Raw genomic sequence first — 14,971 nt, 5'->3', positions numbered from 1 at the left:
TGATTAAGTAGGATTTATTCCAGGGATATAAGGATGGTACGACATTCAAAAATCCATCAACATCATCCACCACATCAGTAAAAAGAAGGCCAAAAACCACATGGTTATCTCCAGATCCTGAAAAAGCATTTGACAAAACTCAACATCCATTCATGATAAAAACTCTCAACAAAATGGGTATAGAGGGCAAGTACCACAACATAATAAAGGCCATATATGAGAAACCCACAGCCAACATTATACTTAACAGTGAGAAGCTGAAAGCTTTTCCTTTAAGATCGAGAACAAGACAAAGATGCCCACTCTCCCCACTTCTATTCAACATAGTACTGGTGGTCCTAGCCACAGCAATCAGACAACACAAAGAAATAAAAGGCATCTAGATTGGCAAGGAAGAAGTTAAACTGTCCCTGTTTGCAGATGACATGATATTGTACATAAAAAACCCAAAAGAATCCACTCCAAAACTACTAGATCTAATGTCTGAATTAGGCAAAGTTGCAGGATACAAAATTAATACACAGAAATCTGTTGCATTCCTATACACTAATGATGAACAAGCAGAAAGAGAAATCAGGAAAACAGTTCCATTCAAATTGCATCAAAAAGAATAAAATACCTAGGAATAAACCTAACCAAGGAAGTGAAAGACCTATACTCTGAAAACTATAAGACACTCATGAGAGAAATTAAAGAAGATACCAATAAATGGAAATACATCCTGTGCTCATGGATAGGAAGAATTAATATTGTCAAAATGGCCATCCTGCCTAAAGCAATCTACAAATTCAATGCAATCCCTATCAAAATACTAATAGCATTATTCAATGAACTTGAGCAAATAGTTCTAAAATTCATATGGAACCACAAAAGACCCTGAATAGCCAAAGCAATCCTGAGAAGGAAGCATAAAGCAGGCGGAATTATGCTCCCTGACTTCAAGCTCTACTACAAAGCCATGGTAATCAAGACAATTTGGTACTGGCACAAGAACAGACCCATAGACCAATGGAACAGACTAGAAAGTCCATATATAAACCGAAGCATACAAGGTCAATTAATATATGATAAAGGAGCCATGGATATGCAATGGAGAAATGACAGCCTCTTCAACAACTGTTGTTGGCAAAACTGGACAGCTACATGCAAAAGAATGAAACTGGGTTATTGTCTAACCCCATACACAAAAGTAAACTCAAAATGGATCAAAAATCTGAATGTAAGTCATGAAACCATAAAACTCTTAGAAGAAAACATAGGCAAAAATCTCCTGAATATAAACATGAGCAATTTTTTCCTGAACTCATCTCCTTGGGCAAGGGAAACAAAATAAAAAATGAACAAATGGGACTATATCATGCTAAAGAGCTTCTGTATAGCAAAGGACATCATCAGCAGTACAAAAAGTCATCCTACAGTATAGGAGAATGTATCTGTAAATGACAAAAGGGGTCAACATCCAAAATATATAAAGAACTCAGATGCCTCAACACCCAAAAAGCAAATAACCCTATTAAAAAATGGGTGGAAGCAAATGATTTCACTCATATGTGGAGTATAAGAACAAAGGAAAACTGAAGGAATAAAACAGCAGCAGAATCACAGAATCCAATAATGGACTAACTGTTAACAAAGGAAAAGGGACTGGGGAGGATGGGTGGGAAGGGAGGGATAAGGGCAGGGGAAAAGAAAGAGGGCATTATGATTAGCATGTATAGTGTGTGGGGCCATGGGGAGAGCTGTGCAACACAGAGAAGACAAGTAGTGATTTTACAGCATCTTACTACGCAGATGGACAGTGACTGTGAAGGGGTATGTGGGGGGGACTTGGTGAAGGAGGGAGCCTAGTAAACATAATGTTCTTCATGTAATTGTAGATTAATGATACCAAAATTTTAAAAAATGCAGTTAGTACAAAAAAAAAGGGGGTGGAAGATATGAAGACACTTTTCCAAAGAAGAAATTCAGATAGCCAACAGGCACATGAAAAGATGCTCCACATCATTAATTATCAGAGAAATGCAAATTAAAACCACAATGAGATATCACCTCACAACAGTTAGGTGGCCAACATAGAAAAGACTAGGAACAACAAATGCTGGTGAGGATGTGGATAAAGGGGAACCCTCCTACAATGCTGGTGGGAATGTAAAATAGTTCAACCATTGTGGAAAGCAGTATGGAGGTTCCTCAAAAAACTAAAAATAGAAATACCATTTGAGCCAGGAATTCCACTTCTAGGAATTTACCCTAAGAATGCAGGAGCCCAGTTTCAAAAGACATATGCACCGCTATGTTTATCACAGCACTATTTACAGTAGCCAAGAAATGTTAGCAACCTAAGTGTCCATCAGCAGATGAATGGATAAAGAAGATGTGGTACATATACACAATGAAATATTATTCAGCCATAAGAAGAAAACAAGCCCTACCATTTCCAACAACACGGATGGAACCAGAGGGTATTATGCTCAGTGAAATAAGCCAGGCGGAGAAAGACAAGTATTAAATGATTTCATTCATCTGTGGAGCATAAGAACAAAGCAAAAATTAAAGGAACAAAACAGCAACAGACTCACAGAACACAAGAATGGACTAACAGTTGCCAAAGGGAAAGGGACTGGGGAGGGTGGGTGGATGAGAAGGGAGGGAGAAGGGGAATACAGGGCATTTTGATTAGCACACATGGTGTGGAGGTGATCATGGAGAAGACAGTGTAGCACAGAGAAGGCAAGAAGTGACTTTATAGCATCTTACTATGCTGATGGACAGTGACTGTAATGGGGTATTTGGTAGAGACTTGATAATGGGGGAATCTAGTAACTGCAGTGTTGCTCATGTGATTGTATATTAATGATACCAAAATAAAATAATAATTATATTATTATTTTTATTTGACTGTCTGAGAAATAATGTGTGTAAAATAAGCAAAGAAACCAAAGTTAACACAGAGTTATTACATAGGTTTATTTGAAAAATGTATTTTTGTGAATAGAGCACCTAGTTCACTGACAGATACGCATCAGATATTGAAGATGTACTTGCTGATTGATACTTAGTAAAACAGCCACAAACTTTGCTAGTATGTGTGTGATGTGTGTCTAAAATGTTCATAAGTAGTTGTGTTTAAGACCATGTAGATGAGTAGTTTATGTTCAAAAAGCAATCATTCATTTTTTTTCATTCGGTAAAGTCTTGTTGTTAGGCACTGGGTATATATTTTAATATGGGTATATATTTTAATAGAAAAGACATAATCTCTACCTAGTGTTTAAGTTTAAAGACCAGGTTATTGTCCTTGAGCCAAAATGGTAAATACTGTAATAAATACAAATCTCTATTTCTTGCTAGCTCAAGGAAATGGGCAAAAACCTGTGGCTATAAAGTAGTTCATAATTTCTACTCTGTTATGAATTAGAAGTTGTTTGCAAAATACCACATTTTAAGTCATAAATAAAGTCCCTTCCTAACAACTCTCACCCAAAATTAATCTTAAAATTTTTTTGCAAGAAAACAGATTTCATTCTTAACCTTTCTTTTTTGTATCCCATATCTAATTGCAAGGAGGCTCTTTTTAGAAAAAATTAAGATACCCATTAAAACACTCTCTTACAGATATGACTGGGCTCAAATACCCTTGGGCCCAAATCCCTGCTCTGTATCCTTGATGGCTTGGTGACTTTTGGCAAGTTCTTTATTTTCTCCCAGGTGCAACTTCTCCATTCATAAAATTAGGATAATAATACATTCCTATGGGTTTTCTGTGAGAATTACATGAAATAACTCATGTGAATAGGAGTTTAGTTGATGGAGTCATTTTATTACTGTTGTTGATGGTGGTGGTTATTCAACAACACTGTCATATTTTCTTGAATATTGATTTAATTTGAAATATTGAACTTGTTCATAGAAATGAACCTGGAGAAATCCAAGGAATCTAATTTCCAACCATGATTTAAAAAAATAACTGTATCTGAACTTTTGAGTTTTTTGTAATGTTGTATCCAGGACTCCAAATTTTGCTCCCAGATGCACCAAAGACTATAAACATCCTTTGTTCATGGTGGAAAATATGTAGCTTCTCAGGAAACATGATTTCATCATGCAAGGGTTTATAGATTTCTATCTAGTTCTTTGATTAAGAGAAGAGAAAAAAGCCTTTTTTGTGAGTCAGAAATGTTTCTCAGACCACTATAGGATAACAATTATGACTCTCTACTTTTTATTTTTATTGCTGGGTTGAAAAAGATGTCTCTGTACAATGCCTGCACCAGGAGGATATTGTTCTACAAATAAGGGCCCAGTGTGACATTTATGAAAAAACAGGGTCCTCCTGCACAAAGCTGATTGGTGCTCAGCCAATGGGCTCCAAGGGCATTGCAAAAAAAGGCACCTTCTCCACTGAGCTGATCAGATACAGGACTGCGACTCTCCTTTGCCTGTGGAACTTCAGGAAATGCTCAACTTCTGTCCTAGCAGCACATATCTGTGACGAGTGAAGAGCAACTGGACTTTAAAGATGAAACATCTTCCCCAATTCCCTCCTGTCCTGGCTATCTATTGCTTCTGTGTGCTCCAGATTCCCGCCTCAGGTAAGGCTTCCTGAGCTCTAACGAAGACTGAGAAAGACCTTAATCTTTCAGGGTGGCACCAGAGAGAGTCAAACTATTCCCTCACCTATCCCCATTTCTCCCTTCTTCAAAGGCCTTCCCATCTGTGTCTGTTCTTACAGAGGGTGAACAGAGCTAGATGCTGCAGCCCTTTACCAAAGCAGGCAGTTTTCCCCAGTGGACTATCTTTGAACAGATTCCGCCCCAGGGCTGTCCCAGGGATGTGCCTCTGAAATTGTGAGGGATATCGGGGGACGACTTCAGAGTCTTAGCCATTTGTTCGTCTGGAATACTGAAGAGACAAGAATCGAGACGGTAAAAGTGAGCTATAGTCCCAAAAGTACGAGGGACAGCTGGAGAGGAGCAGGTGGGAGGAAAAAGGAATCCTTCGCAGCCTCTCCAGCGGGCCCCGAGGGGCAGGGTGCCGGGCAGCGCCGCAGAAGACCTAGGTCTTGGCGGGCTTAGGCGCTGTCCGAGGTACTGACCTGACGCGGGTGTTGCTTCCCCAATTTCTTCGAACCAGTGCATTCTTAGTAGGGAACTAGAGGCGGGGTATGGGGTCAGCAGGCGGAGTCCGTTGCCCATATCCAGGTAACTAGCCTTAGGATGCAGGGAAGGATGTCGTGGCATCTCTGGTTGGAAGCACTCAGTATTTTAAAATTTTAGATTTTTCCTTTAGAATTTTAATTTGGAGGAGTAGGAAATCTTTGAAAATATATTCAAACAGAAAACATATTTCAAACAGTATGTTTGTTTTGCCATATCCTGTAGTGTAATCACAAAACCTAGGTATTGCAAGAACCCGTGGAGGTCATTAGTCTAACCTTTCACGGAGAGTTGGGAGATCGCCTCTGTGATTTCTCTTATTTGATTCCTTTCGTGACATCCAACTCACTACCAGCCTAAGACAGCCAGTAGCTGCCTCCTCCTTTGGACTCCAGTAGAATCTTGCTTATACTACACTTTTGGAAATTTGTTATTATTTATCTGTCTATATATTTATATCCATCTCCCCCTTTTTCCCATTTAATTTTATGTTCCCTGAGGGTAGGGCATCTGTGAGTTTTATCATTGTATTGTTAGCATAGAACTTCTTAATAAATCGTTGCAGGACTGATATGTATTTGCATTTTTCAATGGCTCAATAATCAAAAACTTCTTTACACTAAGATGAAATCTAGTCACCTGTAACTTCTAACCATTAGCACTATTTCTATCCTTTGGGGAATATACAGAGTAAGATCCAGTATATTTTATGACTATTCTCAAAATATTCAAAGGGAGTTAACATACACTTCCTTATTTTCCTCTTTGCCAAAAAAAATTATGCTCAGTCCCACCAATGCTACCACATATCCTATCATTTCAAGCAGGACTATATTACATTTCAAGACTTGGACACTATTATTTGAATATAGTATAAGAATGCTTTAGCTTTTTATTGGTTCATAGAGGAATTGCAGGGAACAAAATATAACTCAGTATTTTTAAAAGTGTATTTTATATATAATTTATTAAAATATGTATCTTACTCTTGAACCAGATACTCTCTTTCCTACATTAAAAAAAATCTATGTTCAGGGTTTTATGTTTATCCCATTTAATTTCATTTTGTTAGTTTTGAACTATTGAACTGGTTCCTTCAATTACAGTGTTAGCTATTCCTCTAAGTGTCATATTATATACAAATGAGATGAAGATTTCACTTAGGTCACATAAAGATTAACTGACATAGGACCCAGCTGCATGCTGTTAGCAACCTTCCCCAGAATCTACCCCCAAGAGAGTCTGGTGCAGCAAAAAGACAGGTATACATATTTTTTAAACGTTCCAAAATGATTCTGATATAGATACTCTGTTGACACCATTTCCTGATACTCTATCCTCATAAATTCTATCAACATACAAATTTTGGTATTTTAAAAATCCAGGTATTTTTTTCTTTCTCTTCCCTAAGTTGCTAACTCTTACGCTGCTAAGTCCTAGCAAACAAGCAACTATGCTGTTTTTTATTAATTTTGTATATCCTTTTAACAACATTGTATTTATACAATCTCTGTATGTTTTTCATAGTAAAGATTTAAATTTAATGCTATGACCTCTTTTCCCTTAAGTGATGTTTTTATGATTTCTCACAATAGGATTTCCACAATCTTTTGCTGATCTTCCAGATGACTTGGATATTGTGCAGCTTGAGGTACACTGTCATTCAGTAATGTGAGATTTTTTATTTAGTCTTGGTCTTGAAAATATCATGTGGACAATGTTCACTTACAATTATTTTAAGATTAGATTCTTGGCTGTGGCATGAACTCGCTATAGCCATTTCCTTGGCCTCATTTAAGGCATCCTGAGGGTTGTGTTGAAATTCACTGCCTCTGTCTGAGAAGATAATGCAAGGTTCATAAACGGGACAGTTTTAGACTTTTATATGTGCTGTAATCAAATTCTACTAACTAAGGAATTTATACTTACTGAATAATGAGTGAAACTGATTCTTTACCTTATTTTTTTTAGAGGCTGGCCTATTGGGCAACTCTTCCTACACAACCTAAGGTAAAAAAAAATTTAATATACATATGATAATTCTTTTAGCTTTACCCATGCCCATGTTTCCACCATAACCGATATTTGTATTAAGCATACTTTTTTGCTACCTATAGAATTCTGTGTGTATGTTTAAGTGTATGTGTAAGAATATAATTTTATGAAATAAAAAATGAATCTCTTAAATATAAATTACCATAAAATATTGGTAATTCATGCATATTCTTACAATTATCATAATATATATATATGTAATTACATTAATTGTATATGTTACAGTCTATCATAACACACATTTGCAAATTGATATATCATGATATAATAGTTCTCCAAAACAATGGATCTCATGTGAAGGACCTAACAGTAACTATAGTAACCACAATAGAAATGTTCCAATAGATATAAGGCAAATGCTGATTCAGTCAAAAGTACCAGAGGGTAGTGTCAGGGTATAGTCCCTGATTCTTAGCACAGACTGTGCTTTCATCTTGAGCCATAGCTCCTTTTTGTCCCTCTCCTCCCCCAACCCACAACATACCACTAAACTTCATATTATTCATACCCACAGGCACATCAGACTTCTCACTATTCCCTACATGCGTGAGGCCCTTGTGTCTGCACAGGCAAGTCCTCAGCCAATAATGCCTTTGCCTCTTTTGCAGGCTGTGGTTAACAGTTCAGCCCCTAAAACCAAAGTACTGGATTCAAAACCCAGATGTACTTAACCTTGGAAAGTTTCTTAATCTATGTCTCAGTTTCCCTGTCTGTAATATGGGAATAATAATCTTACTAGCCTCATAATTTATTATGATATTATGAGTATTGATACCTTTAATATTTGTGAGGTGTTTTCAACAGTGTCTAGAACATGGTAAATGGCGGCACTTAAGGGCCAGCTGTTACCATTGTCTCTTGACACAGCTTATTTTCATTCCTCGAGACTCAAACATCACCTCTTAAAAATCACAAACATATCATGCCTATTTCTTCTTATTTTCAGTTTACCATTATGCATATGTCTGAGGACAATTGTCATCTCTCACCTTTAGAATTAATCTTTACCCCTTAGTACCCAGAGCAAACCTTCAGGGCGAGAGCTCAGAGTCTTCCATCTCCTTGCCACTGGTCTTCACCTCATGCAGAATGAGCTTCCCAGCTCCTCGCATGAAGGTTGTGAGGATGTCCCCTGCACAAGCAGAGGAAGTGGATGTGGCTGTCGTACATATTACCTACAATATAAAATTGGGTTGTGGCATTCCCCAGATGCAAGGGTCCACATGAAATGAATTTCGTTCCATCTTCTCCATTTTCCCAAAGCTGATCCTGTTCATCATTTCCAATTGCAGAAGAGCAGGGGATTGTTCAGTCAACAAAACTAAAATTTTAAAGCTATCAATAGAGAGAGTGTGGCTCTTCCTGGTCTTGCTTCTGCACTGAAATTCAATCTTCGGTATTACACTGCCTCTCCTGGGCTGGGGCCCTGGCTCCATGAACTACCCAACATTGGGATGAGTTACCTGGGCTTTAAGTCCACTTCATCTGCAGAAGAGTCCAGGTCTAATTCAGAAAGCAGTTACATTCTGCGAATGATGCACCTGCAGAAATGCATCATGCTTTGTGTTGCTGGTCACCATATGGGATCAGAAGAAGTTTAGATGGGAAAAGGGGCAACAGATTATTGTGAACACAACTCTACTATTCATCCATTCAAAAATTATATGAGCAAGCCATGTGCCAGGTGCTGTGATCAGAACAGACCAAACTACCTGCTTTCATGGAACTTATCTTCTAGTTGGAGACATAGATAATAAACAACACAGGAAAGTAAATTTTAAAAAAATTTATTTACAAAGAAAAAATTAAAACAAGGAATGTGCATATGAAATGTTGAGAGTAGTGTTTCTAGAAAAGTATCTCCATATTCCTTCTTATTTCTTGGACTGAAAAGTAACAATATTAGGTTGATGAACAAAAAAATAACTGTTTGACTAATATGTGTCCAGAACACACACACACAGCACAGATACACACACACACACACACACACACACACTGCTGTGAAAAGATGCAGACAAAGAGACAAGGAGATGTAAAGAGAGTGAATACTTTCTGCTGATTTAGAAATGCTGATTATAAGGAAATAAAAAGCCTCTGCTATAAGTAATGCTGCTTGATTATAATGTGTCTGGGTGTGTGCCCATGTGCGTGTGCATATGCATGCACAATAGAGAGGGAAAGAGAGAGAATACATAGGGATTGGGTGCTTCCACTGCAGAAGCTCTCCACAAAGTTTGTAGGAAGATGTATTCACAGCAATAAAATTGGAAATGTTATTAACAACTTTAAATTCTGTCTTGTTTGATGTTTGAGCTGATTCAAGAATGTTTAAATGTGAATGAGATGTGAATGACCTATAGGAACTAGCTCAGCATATTTGAAAGATCATTCGCAGTAATCATCTCTAGTAATTTTACAATACACAGACACCTGTGATTTCATTTTAAAATACACCTTCCTTGAGTAAAATATGCTGCCTATGAAGATTTTCTGGGCTATCACCCATGCAAATAAGGGCAAGGTGGTGCTCTAATAGGGATCTGGGATGGATGAAAAGCTAGGCTTTCTGCAGGAAGAGTGAAGATTGATGTGGAAAGCTTTTGGGGAAGAAAACAAGTTTGGTCAATTTGAACCAACCCTAGGGTACGTCCAGCAATTATTATTTTCTTCCAAGTCTTAGTCAGATGGTTATCTGGGAATTGACTAGGGTACCGCTTCTATGCATTACAGGTATGTTTTCCCTCCAGAAATTGAAAAGGTGAAATGAGATTAAGCTTTAAAAGAATGATGTATTTCTGGCAACTTGCTTTTTTGTAAAATCCTGCAAGAAATCCAAGTTTATGTATTGGATTTCTTTCCAGAGTGCCGATTTATTTAATAATATTTGGATAAATCCAGTAAGGTCTATGATGCAGTTTATAATGAAACCTTATCAATTGCCTGCCTCTGTAAAATTTCATGTAATTTATCCTCACAATTCTCTTTCCAGGATAATCAAGACATACACAAAAGGGTAAGTACCACCCAGCCCAGTGACAAGGGCATGTAACTTCCACGTTTCCTCCAAGTGACACTTAGCACTAAAATCAACTTCTTTTTTTTTTGTTCAATAGTTTCTATTTCACTACTCCAGAACTAGGGAGCCAACACATTCAGTTAAAACTGGGGTCAGTGTTTTTATCATAATTATTTTTGTGGAAAAGCCCCTCTCCTCTGCATACCTTTTATCCTTTCCTACTTAGCAGGTGCAAATTAGTAGAAAAGCAGGGGCCTACAGACACTCTAATGGGGATCAGGTAAGGATGGGGTTGTTATCAAGGAGTGTCATGGGCACTCAAAGGGAGAGAGGATGATGGAAAGGGAAAGATAAACTGTCAGTGACACAAATTAGTATTTACTCTGAGCCAGAATACTCAGGAAGGATTCACACAGATGAGGTAAGACCTGGGTGGGCATGCCTATGTGTGGGGATAGCCACAAACAGGAAGTAGAGGAAAATAAAATGCATCCGGGCAATCAGGCAATGGACGCTGCCCTTGTACCTCATCCCTTAGATTAGGAGGAGAGCACAGCTGGGAGCAAAAGGGATCTGCATGGAGATGCTTCTCCAGGACAGTGCACTTCACACTGGAAGGATGGAATGCTCAGGGCCAGTGCAGACAAAAGTCTGCTTTGTCCTAAGGGAGTATTTTTAAGTGATGTGCTGGAACTGAAACCTGCTATAAAGGCAAGCAGTTCTTTATTAAAAACATAAAATTTCAAGCATCAGCTCAGAAATAGATTTTATTCTGAAAATTAAACCCATTTGTAAGGGAGTGAGTGGAAAGGTCAATGTACAGCTCAGGGCGATGTTCCGGAGCCCGCCTGATGCTGGCCGCTTCCGTTACAGTTCCCTCCCATGCACCCTCTAATGCACCTGGCTGCCAAGCTCGCCAACCGGACAATGAAGAGATTTCTACTGCAAGTACATGCTTTTCGCTTTCATGATATTTCTATGCCACTGAAAGTTCATGTAACCATTATAAATGCATGTGGCTGCCTCGCCTGCATTCTCTCCTTGATCCTAAGTTTCTGCCTTGGGAGGGAGCTCTGGCCCTTGACCTTGCACGGATTCCTTAACCTCCCGAGCCTCGGTCCCCTCCACCGTGACCCCATAGGTGACTGCAGGGTGAGGGAGGGTGCATGGTCCTCCCTAGGGTGGCCTTTCCTGTCCTGCTCTCTTCACCTGTATGTCTTGTCTTAGTTTTGGTATTGTTTTTCACTTTCTCTGTCCCTTCCTTTCCTCTTGACAGGTACATTCACCTTGGTGATATACCCTCTGCTTCCCATTGCCTCATCTGCCCCTTCGTCCATACCTCAGAACTTTGTTTCTTTAAAAAAATTTTTTTTTCATCTAGAAATGACCAGTTTCAGTAAAGGCTGAACCTGTTCAAAAATATTAATCAGAGTTTTGTCCCATGGTAGAAAACAGAAAGAATTTCTTGTGGCCACTGAGCCCAAGCAGGGTGAGTCATTCCTCTAAGCTTGCTAGGACTTTCCTGGTTTTAGCTCTGAAAATCCCAAGACTTCCAGAAAACTGCTCAGTTCTTACAAAATCACTTGATCATCCTAAGCACAGGGAATAGCTGGTCTGATCTGCTGCTAAGTAGAGCATTCCAGGTGGAGTTTGCCTACACCAGGGGTCAACTTCAAGTTGAGGCTGGTGGGAAGAGCAAGCAAATCTAACATTGTCCTGGACACAAATGGTAACATGGTCAAGAAGACATGCCCCCCCTTCTCCAGCAGGAAGTTCTCTTTGGCTACACGGTCAGCATGTAAATGGCCTGGAACTGCCTTCTTTGCACCTGACTTCTGGCGGCCCAAGTATGGAACCGGGGAAGTAGATGAGTCACCTCAGGGCACCTGCTCCTGAGGATTTGCTTTCTTTGACTCACATGCCGAAGGGGCCCACATGCCTGTTGCACAAACCTGGGAAGAGGTACTGCAGGGGACACAAACCCCAGGTACCAGCACTTTTCCAAGGTGACCAGGAATCATAAACACCTGGGAACCTTGTTAAAATTCGGGTGGCTGAGCCCTAATTCCAGAGATTCTGTAGGGGCCTGAGAATTGGCATTTCTAACAAGTTCCCAGATGTTGTTATTGCTTTTGGTCTGGGGACCACATTTTGAAAAGTGCTCCCATCTTTGGAAGACTTTTGGCACAAAGTGGTTGGTAACAGTTTTGTGTTTTTATGTTGCAGGATGATGCTGCCACCCTGGGACGACCATTTTTCCTTTTCAGGGTATAACACATTTCCTCTTCCCTGTTGTTAACCCCAATTCTCTCCCGCTACCCAGTTATGGAGCTCCTGCAGAATGGGCACAGCCAGCATCCAACAGCTAGCTGGTGAATAATTGTGGGGACTCTCTCACCCTTAACTTAGGGGTTCACTCTCAAAGTCCCCTCCTAGAAACTTGATGCTTGTAAAAGAAAGGGTCCAGCATGACACAGGCATCAGGGCTCTGAAACCCCAGAGCCAGGAGGTGGGACTTCTGCTGATGGACACTTGGGGGGCCAACCAGAGTCACAGTCCTTAGCATAAAGGTCCAGAATCATGGCCCCAAACACATTTGCAAACAAGGACTTAGGTGTCATCCTCTCCTCCTTCCCAGGAGACTCAGAGCCTCTTGCAGAGTTCACTGAATGAGAGAACTGTACTAGTTGTGATCAGTCACTCACCAGCGCTTCACCCCCTAGATCCTCAGTGTATGCAGCAGAAAAATGTGCAAGTCAGACTCGATTTGTGCCCCTCAAACCGCATTCTGTGGGTCACTGGTGCTGAGATGCTCTGCAAAGTCAAATAAGCTTAGCTTAGAAAACACTATACCCAACATTCTCAGAGGTCAACAGGGCACATCAGCAGGTCCTGCAGGAAACCACCTGTTTAACTCAGCTTAATCATAGTTTCCCAGACTTAGTTGAACATGGAAATGCTTCCCACTCGCATGCTTCCTCAGGTGCGCTGTTGAATCTGCCAGTCAGTGGTTGTTCTCTAGCAAGTACTTTGAGAAACAGTGGGTCTCCATGATGTCTTTAGGGTAAGAAAGATCATCTTGCCACATCAGCAGAGGCTAAGAGGTGGAGTGTCAGGCTGCGGAAGCAGCAAGGGTCGTAGTGCACTGTCACAGGGCGGCTATGCAGAGGGGAGGGCTTCCTAGGTGGACCTCATGGAGACTGCTGACCTCCCAGTTAGGAGATCGAGGCCTTAGGGCCTAGTAGAGAAAGGATCTAAGGCCAAATTGGGTTCCAGGCAGTTTTGTCTCAGTATCCATAAGCTGCTCCATTTTTTTTTTTTTCAGCCAAGGAATGGAAGAAACACTGACAGTGACACCCAGTAAGACATCCCAAGGTCAGTCCCATCAGGGCTCTTCTCCAGGCAGATGTTATGTGTCTGCCTGGGGGGTGTGGCAGCAGCCAGTCAGGGGGATAGTTCAAAGAAAGGGGGCCATGTGGAGCCCTGAGGACCCTCCACCCCTCCCTTTCCCACTCCCAGCACCACAGCCTGGCAGAAACAGACCATCACAGGAGAACAATGCAGCCGTGGCTTGTAGGCCGGCCCCTTGCGGGTGTGTTCTCTCCCGTGGCAGCTGTGAGGGGGTGGAAGCCCCATGTGGCCCAGCTCATCCCAGGGCTTCTCACCTGCCCCTCTGATAAGGCAAAAACCACCCTACCATTCTTGGGGACATTTCAGACTACAGCCAGGCAAGGCTATTCCCTCCATTCAGTGGTGCCCTGAGACCCAGAGTTTAAATCTGGGGAGACTGCTTAGCCTGTAGGCTGGTGGAAGCAAAAGTCCATGCCCAAGGGAGGCTCTGGGCCCCCTCTGCCTCTCTTGATGACGTGGTCCCAGGGACAGGGGCTTGCTGTCTTTCAGAAGTGTTGCAACCTCCCTCCGAGAGCCCAGTCCTGACTTGCTGGCGGTAGCCAAGGCCCTGGAGGGCCAAGGTGCTGTCCACAGGCTGGAAAACAATGACCCAGGGGAGAGAGCGGAGTTGTCCCCTGAGGCCATCTGCTCATCCAGACCTTATGGCCATTAGACACACCAAAAACAAACAAGTACCAATTGGGGCATTTATGACATGTCAAATTGAGGCATCATTTTTAAATATGTTATACAATAACGTGCCCATGGGCCTTGTCTCAATTCTGAGAATGATTTGATCTGAGCTGTACATTTTTTTTGTCTCTTTCAGAATTCAATGCAAAGGGAAGGTGGATCAGATGAGGCAATTGAGCCATTATTGTGAACAAATGTCAAATGTCAAATTCCTTTTCGTGAAGAGTCTTTAAAGATAATTGTCTTGCTCTATATTCACCAAGATGTTTAGTTGTATAAAAAATAAAGTAGCATTGACAACATTTTCATTTCTTATTGGAAAATCTTGGGAGAGGGATCAGGCATTTTTCTAAAATAATAGGACATACCTTTTTAAAACATGCTTTTTGGTATTATTTTAGCGTGCTCCATCTCTTGCTATTATTGAGAACTGAGAGTGTAGGCTAGAGATAAATAGACTAGCTGGCTCCAAATCCTGACTCCTCCACCTTGTAGCTGGGGGACCTTGGGCTGGTCACTTCCAAACATCCTTGTGCCTCCGTCTCCTCCATGGCAAAATGGGGTGTTCATAGCAGCACCGTCGCATAGACGTTGTGATGGCTGAGGACACGGTCTAGGTAAAGGGCTTCGTGTGGTGGTGCATAGTGAGCACTCGGTG

At 40.8% G+C, this 14,971-nt stretch overlaps 1 protein-coding gene across 12 annotated transcripts in view; it reads left to right on the top strand.

The window, feature by feature from the left end:
• The window catches only part of NMS (neuromedin S), a 55,920-nt gene extending 41,315 nt beyond the window's left edge, over nt 1-14,605 (top strand). For 6 of the 12 annotated variants that reach the window (XR_012132685.1, XR_012132682.1, XR_012132677.1 and 3 more), the window contains one exon: nt 4,249-4,511. Coding sequence is in view for 4 of the 12 variants with exons in the window: in XM_073239637.1 (XP_073095738.1) it covers nt 4,520-4,592; nt 6,752-6,807; nt 7,128-7,166; nt 10,204-10,227; nt 11,104-11,174; nt 12,457-12,498; nt 13,556-13,605; nt 14,450-14,481 (387 nt within the window). In the remaining 8 variants the exon portion in view is untranslated. Of the gene's footprint in view, nt 1-4,248; nt 4,593-6,751; nt 6,808-7,127; nt 7,167-10,203; nt 10,228-11,103; nt 11,179-12,456; nt 12,603-13,555; nt 13,606-14,449 lie in introns of those variants that run through there. The other 6 variants (XM_073239637.1, XM_073239642.1, XR_012132692.1 and 3 more) reach the window with 5 other exon arrangements.
• Nucleotides 14,606-14,971: the final 366 nt, after the last annotated feature.

This window comes from Manis javanica, chromosome 1, assembly GCF_040802235.1.
Source record: "Manis javanica isolate MJ-LG chromosome 1, MJ_LKY, whole genome shotgun sequence".
Lineage (NCBI taxonomy): Eukaryota > Metazoa > Chordata > Mammalia > Pholidota > Manidae > Manis > Manis javanica.
The sequence above is the reverse complement of the archived record's forward strand: the minus strand, read 5'-3'. Positions and strand labels throughout refer to the sequence as shown.